Here is a 13810-nt window from a genome sequence, read left to right on the forward strand (position 1 = left end):
TTTACTTTTCAATTTGAGTATTACATTTATTGAAATGGAGCCCGTCGGGTTGCTTGCCGGGCTGTACTACCAGTGGCAAGATGCTGGCTGTTTTGCTTAACGGCCCCTCATTGGGGCCTTAATTAAGCATTCAGGTACCCACCCCTCTGTGGAGTGGGTAATCGATCCACAAGCCAGTTTGCCTCCTGGAAATGTCTCTGACGGAGAGATGCCGTTGCAGAGCTGTCGTGACTTGGCTCCTATTTTGGCTCTCATGGCACCTGTGGGCCGGTAAAATTCAGCACTATATGCCTGTCAGGAATAAGCACTTCCAAAAAAGGAGACAAATACAAGGCAATATAATGTGACAACACAGTCATGTAAAATTGGTACTGATTTTATTTAAAATTTATGGCAGTAAAATCAGGCAAATTGTACCCCTGCAATATTATATAATTTACAATCCAATACTAGTTACAAAAAAGGTCAGTAAAACACAATACGACATCAGGATAGGAGATAATTTATACATTTTACATAATACAAACTAAATACAACAAAAGAACAATCTTGTGTCTTCTTAAGAGTGAAAAATCACCAGGTATGCTCCTGAAGAATGAGAAGCAGCAAATGTTAGTTGAACCTCACCAAGTTTAGGGAGTTAAAATATAGCAAAACTTTACACAGCGCTTGTTTGGGCAACAGGAATTCAGAATGATATACTAGTTTGCCTAAATTAGTATCAAGCCTCTCAAGTACATCATTTAGAGTTTATAAAGGTGCTTCGTGAGAAGCAAGTACAAAAAAAATCAGTTTTAGACACAACTGTGTAACCTCCATTCTGTCTCCAGGACATTAATCAAACCCATTAGTAGCTTTGGTTCCAAAAAACAAGTGTTTAAATGCTCATCTGATAATTATGTAGCTGCAAGTGATAAACAGGACTAAACACCAATCTTGCAGTATGTGTTTGAAACAAAGAGCAAACACTGTAACAAGATCTATGAAAGAATGTAATAAAAATGTCAAAAGTCATTTTAGAGTCATATTGCTTGCATGTACATTTTAACAAACTACTTATTCAGCACCTAATGTATCTACATTATAAGCATCTGTTTATACTTTAAACATTTCTTTTAGATCCTGCTCACAGTTACATTTTACTACATTGGCATAACTCTTTACTGTTTGCTTTTCCATTCCCCGAAACCCCTGCACTGTTCCTGGTAATGAAGCTCTCACATGTGCATGTATTTTATTCCTGCCATCACAGGCAACTGATCTGTTTAAAATTACAATTGATTTCACCTGCCATTCATATGATGTCGTTGTTGTAAGGAAGTGGGATAGTTTAAAAAGAAGATATTTTATTCCAAACCTACACATCATCAACAAAATACACAGTGCATCAAAGCATAGTAAACATTTTGTACAGTTCCCCCCCCCACTTTAAATCCTCCCTCCCCTCCACCCCCCCCCCCCCCCCCCCCCCACTCTGACAAACCAGCTCCTCAATAAAGTTATGGGTTACCTCCAACACCTCAAAACCCCCCTTCTGATCCCTTCAACTCGAACATAATCTTCTCCAGCTGGAGAAAGTCGAAAATGTCACCCCAGCCAGGCTGCTACCCCCAGCGGCATATCCGACCTCCAATTCAACAGTATCCTCCTTCGCCGGGCAATCAGAGAGTCAAAGGCCACCCCATTAGCCCCCTCCCCCTGCAGCAGCCTGGCTCCTCCGAAATCGCCACCATCGGGGTCCAGCCTGATCTCAGCCCATTAGCCTGGACAACATCCCAAACACCGCCTCTCAAAGCTCTCCAGTTTCTCGCAACCCAGAACATGTGAGCATGATTCGCTGGCCCCATCCACACTTCTCACACCCATCGTTCACCCCCTGGGGGAACCCACTCATCCTCCCTGGGTCATGTGCAATACCTTAACTGAATCAAGCTCATCCCCACGCAGAAGGTTGAGTTCACCCGTTCTCAGCGGCACACACCAGAGTCCCCAACCTATTTTCCTCAGCAACTCCCTTCCTCCCACTTACTCTTCATCCTCACCACCTCTGCCTTGCCCTGTCCCCCAATCAGTCTTATAATGTCCTGTGATGAACAGTATTAATAACTGCTGTAAACGGTACCTGACCTTTAATACCTCACCCCTTTAAGATGATTGGAAACCTGTGGACTCCACCTCTGGCTACGCCCCAGGAAACGGTATATAGGATAAGGCTCCATGTGGTGATGACACTTCTCTCGGATGCTGTTCAGTTCTCTGTAGATTAAAGCCTTTTGATTACCGACCTCGCTCTCACGTCGTAATTGGGGGTGCCTCAATTTAATCTACAGACACATCACGGTGGACAGCGCTCTAAAAACCGGAGAAACTCAACCTGGACGCCAGGGTCGCGCCGAAGCCCCGGAAATTTTAAATATTGGCTCTCGGTGTTTCGAGGACTATCTGGACTCCTCAATGACTGATGTTGACAGCACTCGCAAGCTGCGTTTACTACATGGCCGGGTGGGCCACCGACTCTCCGCCATGATCGAGAACGCTACGACCTATGATGCGGCGGTCGAAATACTGGAAGAAAAGCTTCATAAAACCACTACGAGGTACACTCCAGACATTTGCTCTCAGCCTGCAGCCAGCGTTCTGGGGAAATGCTGGACGAGTTCGTGGAAAGACACTGCGCTCCAGCGAGGAACTGCAACCACAAAGCAGTGACGGCAGAAGACCACACGAACTTGCATATTCGCGAAGCCCTCGTGTTTCGGTATCAGGTCCTCGTACATCGGCAGCGGCTCCTAGAAGACGGGCAAAGGATCTCCAGGGCACGCGGTAACGCTCGCCCTTCTCTCGAAACGGCCCACCGTAACCTCCGTACGCACTCCGCGGACCCCTCTCGATCCCCTCCAGACTCGGCCACGCTACAGGTCTGTGCCACGCGGCGATCCGCTCACTCTGGGGGTTCCCCATACTATTTCTGTGGGCAAGGCCAGCACCCACGTCAGCGTTGCCCGACCCGCTCCGCGATCTGCAATGACTGCGGGAAGAAAGGGCACTTCGCTAAAGTCTGCCTGGCTGGGCCCAAAGGCCACAAACAAAACATTCACCAGGCCCAGAAATCAAGCTCCCGGTCTCACAGACCCCGCAACGCGGCCGCGCTGCGGCTGGGCACGCCCACTTCCGACGCATCATTGACCTCGTGCGAGTCATGGGAGCGGCCATCTTGGTGGCGGCCATCTTCGAAACCCGACACGTTCGACCGACGGCGGCGGCCATCTTGTGGCTCCGGGCGGCCATTTTGTGAGATCGACTCTGACGGCCCGCAACTAGGAGCAATGACACTCGATCAATCGCGGCCAAAGCACCTGCGGAACTCGATGATGCGGGTTCAAGTCAACGGCCACGACACTCCCTGCCTATTCGACTCCGGGAGCACGGAGAGCTTTATCCATCCAGACACGGTAAGGCGCTGCGCCCTGCACACCCACCCCGACTCCCAAACTATCGCTCTCGCTTCGGGGTCCCACTCGGTACAAATCACGGGGTATTGTGTCGCTGACCTCGCAATTCAAGGCGCTGAATACACCCAATTTAAACTCTTCGTCCTCCCTCGCCTCTGCGCCCCCCTGTTGCTCGTTCTGGACTTTCAGTGCAGCCACCGGAGCCTGACACTGAAGTTCGGCGGGCCCTTGCCCCCACTCACGGTCTGCAGCTTGACGACACTCAAAGTTACGCCACCCTCCCTCTTCACGAACCTCACTCCCGACTGTAAGCCCGTCGCAACCAGGAGTCGTCGGTATAGTACCCAAGACATGACCTTCATCAAGTCAGAGGATCAGCGGCTACTAAAAGAGGGGGTCATAGAGGCCAGCAACAGCCCTTGGAGGGCTCAAGTATGGGTAGTTCCGCTCCGGGAAAAGCAGCGAATGGTCGTGGATTATAGCCAGACCATAAACCGTTTTACGCAACTCGATGCGTACCACTTCCCTGCATAGCAGAAAAGGTGACCCAAATCGCCCAGTGTCGGGTATTCTCCACGGTCGACCATAAATCGGCCTATCATCAACTCCCTATCCACCCACAGAACCGCCCCTGCACGGCTTTCGAAGGCAGCCGGTCGGCTGTTTCACTTCCTCAGGGGTCCCTTAGAACATAGAACAGTACAGCACAGAACAGGCCCTTCGGCCCTCGATGTTGTGCCGAGCAATGATCACCCTACTCAAACCCACGTATCCACACTATACAACCCCCCCCCTTAACCTTACTCTTTAGGACACTACGGGCAATTTAGCATGGCCAATCCACCTAACCCGCACATCTTTGGACTGTGGGAGGAAACCGGAGCAGCCGTAGGAACCCACGCACACCCGGGAGGACGTGCAGACTCCACACAGACAGTGACCCAGCCGGCAATCGAACCTGGTGACCCTGGAGCTGTGAAGCATTTATGCTAACCACCATGCTACCGTGCTGCCCCTTTTGGTGTCACAAACGGAGTCTCCGTTTTTCCAGAGGGCAATAGATCTATGGTGGACCAGTACGGCTTACGGCCACCTTCCCGTACTTGGACAACGTCAACATCTGCGGCCATGATTAGCAGACCCGACCACGACGCAAACCTGAGGAGGTTCCTCCAGACTGCCGGGCTCAACCTCACGTACAACTAAGAGAAATGCGTGTTTCACACAACCCAGCTAGCCCTCCTCGGCTACGTCGTGGACAATGGGGTTCCTAGGCCCAGACCACCGACCACTGCGTCCCTTAAGGAACTTCCCTTCCCCGTAGCCTCAAGGCACTCAAAACGGTGCTTGGGGCTTTTCTCCCATTACGCCCAGTGTCCCAGATATGCGACAAAGCTCGACCACTCATTACACGCCGTGTTTTTTCCCCTGACGGCTGAGACCCAGTCGGCTTTCAACCGTATCAAGGCCGCCATGCACGCGGTGGACGAAGCCATCCGCTTACAAGTAGAAAACGACGCATCAGACGTCACCCTGGCTGCTACCTTCAACCAGGCAGGCAGGCCAGTAGCGTTCTTCTCCCGAACCCTCAACGCCTTGGAAATCCGGCACTCTGCAGTCGAGAAGGAGGCACAAGCCATAGTGGAGGACGTGTGACACTGGAGGCACTACCTAGCCGGTAGGAGGTTCACCCTAGTCACCGACCAATGGGAAGACAAACAAACGATTTTGTGATAACGCACAACGGGGCAAAATAAAGAATGACAAAATTCTGAGGTGGAGAATAGAGCTCTCCACCTATACGTATGATATTAAATATCACCCGGGGAAGCTCAACGAGTCCCCAGATGCCCTGTCCCACGGCACGTGCGCCAACGCGCAATTGGACCGCCTGAGATCCATCCATGATGACCTCTGCCACCCGGCTTGCCCACTTCATCAAGTCCCGCAACCTACCCTACTCCACAGGGGAGGTCAAAGCCATGACTAAGGCGTGCCAGATCTGTGCGGAATGCAAACCGCAATTCTATCGACCAGACAGGGCCCGCCTGATAAAGGCCTCTGGGCCCTTTGAGCGACTAAGTGTGGACTTCAAAGGGCCCCTCCCGTCTACCAACCGCACACCTATTTCCTCACCGTCATCGATGAGTTCTCCCACTTCCCTTTTGCTGTCCCCTGCCCCGATATGACCTCGGCCTCCGTGATCAAGGCACTGCGCAGCATCTTCACACTGTTTGGTTTCCCCGTATATATCCACAGCGACCGGGGTACATCGTTCATGAGCGATGAGCTGCGTCGGTACCTGCTCAGCAAGGGCATCGCCTTGAGCAGAACGACGAGCGGGGAAACGGGCAAGTGGAGAGGGAGAACGCGACAGTTTGGAAGGCTGTCCTCCTAGCCCTACGGTCAAGGAGTCTCCCAATCGCCCGCTGGCAGGAGGTCCTACCCGATGCCCTGCACTCCATTAGGTTGCTCCTCTGTACGGCCACGAACGAGACCCCTCACAATTGTTTGTTTGTCTTCCCCAGGAAGTCCATCTCTGGGGTCTCGGTTCCACCCTGGCTGACAACTCCGGGTCCAGTCCTACTCCGGAGACACGCGAGGAGCCATAAAACGGATCCAATAGTCGAGAGGGTCCACCTGCTGGACGCAAACCCTCAATACGCCTACGTCGAGCACCCCGACGGCAGGCAGGATACCGTCTCCCTGCGAGACCTGGCACCCGCTGGTTCTCCACCGACCCAGACGTTTTCCCCACCGACCCCCCCCTTCTACCGACGCTCCCCGCCCCGACTGCCGACTCAGACAGCGCCCCCTGCCCCCCAGCCGGCGCCGATCACCCTAATCACCCCTGATCCCCCCCCCCCCCCTCCAAGGCGGGCAAAGGCTCAGTCAACCGTGTTCCCGGATATACCACCATCGGAACCGACCACATCCACGGCACCACCACCAGAGCAGCGAAAGTCAGCATGGACGATCTGCCTACCACAAAGACTGAACTTTTAACTCCACTTCACCCCCGACGGGCTATGTGGTTTTTTTTTTTTAAACGGGGTGAATGTGATGAACAGTATTAATAACTGCTGTAAACGGTACCTGACCTTTAATACCTTGCCCCTTTAAGATGATTGGAACCCTGGGGGACTCCGCCTCTGGCTATGCCCCCAGGAAACGGTATATAGGATAAGGCTCCATGTGGTGAGCACACTTCTCTCGGATGCTGTTCAGTTCACTGTAGATTAAAGCCTTTTGATTACCGACCTCGCTCTCGCGTCATAATTGAGGGTGCCTCATGTCCCAATCCTACCCTCCCCCAAATCATCAGGGAGAAGCAGTTGCTCCGCGGACTCCGCTAATTAAGGGAACGTCTGCCACTCCTTGTGTGCGAAGTCCCGCACCTGCATGTACCTAAACTCGTTACCCATGGCAGCTCAAACCTCAAAAACATCCCCTCCGAGAAAAGGAGGTGGGATAGTTGACAGACCAATGTCAACTGGTCGACAGCCAGGGGTCTGTCACCAATTTCACAAGTCATTCCAAGTCAAAAAGGTTTTTCTACTTTCCTTGGACATAATATGAACAGCTCACTGCTGAAATCAGCAGACTCGTAAACAAAGGAATTAGGAGCAGGAGTAGTCCATTTGGCCCCTCGAGCCTCCTCTGCCATTCAATAAGATCATGACTGACCTGATTGTGGCCTCAATTCCACATTCTGCCTGCACTCTATAACCTTCGAATCCCCTTGTTAGTCAAGAATCTGTCTAAAATATAAAAATATTAATTAATCCTGCCTCGACTGCTCTCTGGGGACGAGTCCCAAAGATTCAGGACTCTCTGAGAGAAAAGGATTCTTCTCATCTCAATCTTAAATGGGACACGCCTTATTTTTAAACTGTGCCGCCTTAGCTGTAGTCTCTCCCACAAGTGGAAATATCCTTTCAGCATTCATGTTGTCAAGTCCCCTCAAGATCTTGTATGTTTCAATAATATAACCTCTCATTCTTCTAACTTCCAAATACACGGGCCAAACCTGGCCAACCTTTCCTCACAAGGTAAACTTCAATCCAAGTAACCATTGAGTGAATCTTCTCTGGACTGCTTCAAAAACATTTAAAACCTTTCATAAAGAAGACCAAACTGCACAAGGTGTGGTTTCACCAACTCCTTGTACAACTGTAGAAATCAGCCCTACTTTTATATTCCGCCCCCTTGCAATAAATAACAACGTTCCATTTGCCTTCCAAATCACTTGCTGTACCTGCATACTAACTTTTCCAGAGTTAGTACGAGGATGCCCATATCTCTCTGTACCACACAATTCTGCAATCTCTCTCTATTTAAATAACATGCTGGCTTTCTACTTTTCCTGCCTAATTGGACGAGTGCACATTTCCCCCACATCTTATGCTCCACCTGTCAAATTTATGCCCACTCATTTAATGCATCCATGTCCCTTTGCAGAATTCCGATGTCCTCTTAACAACTTACTTTCCTAGCTGTGTCACCAACAATGATTCGTAAAATGGAATTAAACTTTCCAAGTATGTTTCTGAAGCATCATTGTCATGTCAGACCAGAAACACCGAGTACTCCTGCTTCAGTAACACTCACCTTTATGACAACAGAGAGATCAGTGCATCCAGAAATTTGCTACGATCCTCAGTTTTCAGTTCAATTACTGTAATAAAAAGACTTGATTAATTCATGCTTGGAGGGGTTGGCAACATGTTAAACTGTCTTAATGTCTGCACCAAATGTGACTGGAAATTAGTCTTACTGAGTCAAACCAGAATCAAACAGATGGCGAGCAGAGAGGATGGGGGAGTTTGTGGGAAGGTTTGTGGAATAAGTCAATATGCACAAGATGTAATACAATCAATCTGGAATGAGATGTATACCATGAGGTACTTCAGATGCAAGTGGATAAAGGTGTATCCCACTGTCCTGATAGCGCATACCATTGTTACAAAATGTTTATTCAGCAAGCACCGTCCGTGCATTCACAAATATGATACCCACTGGATAGTGAAGTTATCTTGAAAGTACACAATATTAGGCTTCATGTCAGACGCAAGATCAAAAATTCTTCAGGATATATTCTTTATTCACCACACACCATCAGCTACCCAGAGGATGCTTTATATATTGAATCTGACCTTTCTAAAATTACTTCAACATTTCCTCCCCCCTTCCCAGTTAGCACAAAAACGCCATCCTGTAATACTCGTGTATGGAATGATTTCCCGCTACTGTATTATAAGGAAGTCCTAAAACAATTGTTTGGAGCGATGCACAAAACTTTGACACGTATTACTCACACACACACACTTCAAAGGGTTACCTCCCTGCAATCAATCACAATTACACAAAATTGAAGAAAGATTCTTCCTCAAACTGGCCTTCTGAGAGAGCCACTAACAGCACTATAGCGAAACGTAATTTCACAGCAGCAGTGATCTGAAAAGTTACTTACTGGAAGTATCAAAGTGATCATGCAGAGTCCGAGAGCTGGTACTTTCTGCTGCCTTCTCAAACGCCTTGCCAAAGAAACTGGAAAAGAATGATGGTTGCTTACTGAATTTCCAACACCATAGTCTCAACAATTTTATACCCACTTCTAAATTTAAAATAATAACACAATAATAACATGGAACTGCAGAATTGATAAAAACGTGACAGTCTTGCAAACCAAGTGGTTCTAGATATACAGCATCTGCAGTCAGAACCCTACTGAAAATATCTTTCTTGTATAAATTTCATGTTTATTATTGGTGAAAGGTGTTAAATGTTAGCACGGTAGAAGTGGTTAGCATAGTTGCTTGACAGCGCCAGGGACCCGGGTTCAATTCCCGGCTTGGGTCACTGTCTTTGCGGAGTCTGCACGCTCTCCCCTTGTCTGCCTGAGTTTCCTCTGGCTGCTCCGGTTTCCTCCCACAAGTCCCCAAAGACGGCTGTTAGGTGATTTGGACATTCTGAATTCTCCCTCAGTGTACCCGAACCCAAGTATGGTGACTCGGGGATTTTAACAGCAACTTCATTGCAGCGCTAATGTAAGCCTGCTTGTGACAATAATAAAGATCATAATTATCAGCATTGAGCATTCAAAAGGTCAGATACTGCAATTAAAGACCGAGTAAAACTTGGTGCCAACTTCGGAGCTGTACGACCATTTGCATCAGACACTATTCCATCCCACATATTGACCTTCCCACAGCTTGGGCAAAATTCTCCCCTATCTGGTGGGGCGGGAGGTCCTGGCGTAGCGCCAACCACTCTGGCGTCGGGCCTCCCCAAAGGTGCGGAATTCTCCGCACCTTTAGGGGCTAGGCCCGCGCCGGAGTGGCTCCCGCTCTGTTGACTGGCGCCAATGGCCTTTGGCGTCGGGGCTGGCCGAAAGGCCTTCGCCGGTCAGCGTGAGTCCGCGCATGCACCGGAGCGTCAGCGGCTGCTGACGTCACCACTGGCGCATGCGTGGTGGAGGGGGTCTCTTCCGCCTCCGCCATGGTGGAGGCCGTGGAAGAAAAAGAGCGCCCCCACGGCACAGGCCCGCCCACCGATTGGTGGGCCCCGATCGCGGGCCAGGCCACCGTGGGGCACAGAGGTGGTTTAAACCACGTTGGCGGGAGAGGCCTGACAGCGGCGGGACTTCGGCCCATCGTGGGCCGGAGAATCGCTGCAGGGGGCCCGCCGATTGGCGGGGCGACGGAGAATTCCGGCCCCGGGCGATTCCCCGACCCTGCGGGGGTCGGAGAATTCCGTCCCTTGTCTGTGTGAGGTTGAATCTTGATACTGGTCGGTTCTGTCAGAACCCTTGCTCTCAGCATTTAAACTTATTTCACATGCCAAGTCCTGTGCTTCTCTTGTTATATAGCCCTCTATCGAATGCTGAAGTTATGCAGCAATGAAGGCTGCCATTCCACCCAATTACTAGTGCTGGCATCTTTGAAATATCTATCTTCTGAGCCCACATCCCTGGGAAATGTTTTCCTTCAAGCATTTATTCAGTTCCTTTTTGAAAGTTTTACTGAATCTGCTTCCTCCACAATTCAAATTCACTTCATTCTTTTTGGTTCAGTACTTTTAAATTTGTGTTTTCTGGTTATTGGCACTTCTATCATTTGGAACAGTTTCCTCTTATTTACTCTAATCAAAATCATTCATGATTTTGTACACCTCCATTAGATCACCCTTAATTCTCTCTGTTCTAAGGAGAACAACTTCAGCTCCTCCAGTCTCCACATGTAATTGAAACCCTGCATCCCTGATACCATTCTAACAAATCTCACCTGCACCCTCTTCCAGCGAAATGATAGTGATTGCATTAATAAAGACAATGGACGCGGTTCTCTGGCTGCGTTGCACTCGAGCAAGAGCACAACTCAGCCGGAGAATCCCATGAGAGCCCTCCTGGCAGTCTCCCCGTCTCGTGGAATTCACCTAAGTCCCACAAGTTGTTGGAGCCAGAACTCTGCCCAAAAGGGAACAAATGGCGCTCCTGGAAGTAGGCCTTAAACTTAGGATAGGATATATCCTAATAGGATAGGATAGAGGCAATCAATAGGATAGAGACAATCATGCAGTTTCCATTTGATCTTTAAAACAAACTGATTCCAAGGGATGGACTGCTTCTCCTGAGATCAGCTAACTCAGTACAATTAACGGTCAAATGTACAGCCTACTTGGTGTGCCTGGCTTAGTTCCACAGAAGTTGCAGCATTCATTACTAGGGGAAGCACTGGAGTTTCCAGTTATACACCATAAACTTGATGCTCAATTACAGACTCACTTTTTTTTGTCTGAGCTTTCGGTTTCTGGTGGGATTCCAATCACTATCACAGTTCCTTTTTCCAGGTCCATTGGTGCCGCCATGACCAGCGGGAGCACCTTACACCGTTTGTTCTTGGTCTGCAGAAAACAATAAAAGCAATATGAAGACTGTGCTCATTTAATATTCTACAACAGCAAATACAAACTTTTTTTAAAAATTTGTTTTTATTCAAAACTTTACAAACCACTACAGAAAGAAAACAACAAAAAACATAATAGTAATAATTTAAAAAAATGAATTAACAACTTAACAAAGCAAGGTGGGGTATCTGCCCTTTACAAGTAAATTCAATCCACCCCCCCCCCCCTTTGGTATGCTGCTGCTAACATCCACTTAACGTTCTGCGAGAAAAGTCAAGGAACGGTTGCCACCGCCTGGAGAACCCCTGCAAGGAACTCCAAGTCTCCACACTTGGGGGTTTCGCGTCCCTCCACATTAGCAAGAGCCGTCTCCGGGCTACCAAGGAGGCAAAGGCCAAAACTTCTGCCCTTTCGACTCCTGCACTCCCGGATCTTCTGACACCCCAAATATCGCTATCCCCCAGCTCGGCTTTACCAGAGTGTCCAAGACCTTCAACATAACCTTTGCAAAGCCTCTCCAAAATTCTGTAAGTGCCGGGCATGCCCAAAACATATCGACATGGTTTGCTGGGCTCCCTGAACACCTCACACACCTGTCCTCCACCCCAAAGAATTTGCACATTCTCGCCACTGTCATATGCTTCATGTGCACCACCTTAACTGAACCAGGCTAAGCCTGGCACAAGATGAAGAGGAATTGACCTTACAGGCCCTCATCCAGCTGCTCACCCAGCTCCTCCTCCCACTTGCCCTTCAGCTCTTCCACCGAGGCCTCCTCTGCCTCCTGCAGCTCCTAGTATATGTCCGATGCCTTTCCGTCCCCATCCCACACGCCTGAGACCACCCTGTCCTGTGTCCTCCGGGGCGGTAGCAGCGGATCGTCCCCCACCTGCTTCCTCACGAAAGCCCGGATCTGCAGGTACATAAAGGTATTCCCTGGGGGCAACCTAAATTTCTCTTCCAGCGCCCTCAGGCTAGCAAATGTCCCGTCCATAAACAAGTCCCCCAGCCTTTTCATACGCGCTCTGTGCCAGCGGAGGAACCCACCGTCTATTCTACCTGGAACGAACTTGTGATTGTTCCGTATTGGGGTCCAAACTGAGGCCCCTACCTCCCCCCTGTGCCGTCTCCACTGACCCCAAATCCTCAATGTCGCCATCACCACTGGGCTCGTAGTGTACCGTGTCGGCAGGAGTGGCAGTGGTGCCGTTATCAATGCCCCCAGGCTAGCATCCCTGCAAGACGCCTCCTCCAACCGCTTCCACGCCCCCCCCCGCGCTCACTCTACTATCCATTTCCAAATCATGGGCAGCACGGTAGCATGGTGGTTAGCATAAATGCTTCACAGCTCCAGGGTCCCAGGTTCGGTTCCCGGCTGGGTCACTGTCTGTGCGGAGTCTGCACGTCCTCCCAGTGTGTGCGTGGGTTTCCGTCCGGGAGCTCCGGCTTCCTCCCACAGTCCAAAGATGTGCGGGGTTAGGTGGATTGGCCATGCTAAATTGCCCGTAGTGTCCTAAAAAGTAAGGTGGGGGGGTTGTTGGGTTACGGGTATAGGGTAGATACGTGGGTTTCAGTAGGGTGATCATTGCTCGGCACAACATCGAGGGCCGAAGGGCCTGTTCTGTGCTGTTCTATGGATATATTCGCTGCCCAGTAATAGCTGCAGAAGTTCGGCAGCGCCAGCCCCCCCCCCCCCCCCCCCCCCCCTCTCTCTCAACTGCGCTCTAAGAACAGTCTCTTAACCTGCGGGTCTCGTTTGCCCACACAAATCTCGTAATATCCTGTTCACCCACCTGAGAGAAGGACTTGGGATGAAGAATGGGAAGGCACTGGAAGATGAACTTGGGGAGGACCGTCATCTTTACGGACTGCACCCTGCCCGCCAGGGAAAGCGGCAGCATGTCCCACTTCTTAAAGTCCTCCTCCATCTGATCCACCAGCCGCACTAGATTGAGCTTGTGCAGGGCATCCCAACTCTTAGCCACCTGTATGCCCAAATAGCGAAAGCTCCTCTCCACCATCTTAAGTGGTAGCTCTCCCAGGCTCTTTTCCTGGCCCCTCGCATGTATCATGAAAAGCTCGCTTTTCCCGCCATTCAATTTATACCCCGAAAAGTCCCCGAAATCTTTAAAGATCTGCATGACCTCCCCCATCCCCTCCACCCGATCCGAAATGTACAGGAGCAGGTCATCCGCATATAGTGAAACCCGATGCTCCCCCCTCCCCCCCCGAACCAACCCCCTCCAGTTTCTAGACTCCCTCAGCACATTGGCCAGCGGCTCAACTGCCAGGGCAAACAGCAGGGGGGGACAGGGGGCACCGCTGCCTCGTTCCTTGATGTCGCCTAAAGTACTCCGACCGCAGCCGATTTGACGACACACTCGTTACAGGGTTACCTGATACAGCAATTTAACCCACCCTATGAATTCCTCGCCAAATCCAAATCTGCC

General features: G+C 50.2%; 1 protein-coding gene across 1 annotated transcript in view; it reads right to left on the reverse strand.

The window, feature by feature from the left end:
* Positions 1 to 355: 355 nt before the first annotated feature.
* Positions 356 to 13810, reverse strand: part of cdc45 (CDC45 cell division cycle 45 homolog (S. cerevisiae)) — a 116229-nt gene continuing 102774 nt past the window's right edge. The window contains exons 16-19 of the mRNA XM_038792973.1: positions 11239 to 11357; positions 8926 to 9002; positions 8064 to 8130; positions 356 to 588 (exon numbers count right to left, since the gene is read on the reverse strand). Of these exons, the coding sequence (XP_038648901.1) occupies positions 8066 to 8130; positions 8926 to 9002; positions 11239 to 11357 (261 nt within the window). The 3' untranslated portion in view covers positions 356 to 588; positions 8064 to 8065. The remainder of the gene's footprint in view (positions 589 to 8063; positions 8131 to 8925; positions 9003 to 11238; positions 11358 to 13810) is intronic.

Source organism: Scyliorhinus canicula, chromosome 1 (assembly GCF_902713615.1).
Source record: "Scyliorhinus canicula chromosome 1, sScyCan1.1, whole genome shotgun sequence".
NCBI lineage: Eukaryota > Metazoa > Chordata > Chondrichthyes > Carcharhiniformes > Scyliorhinidae > Scyliorhinus > Scyliorhinus canicula.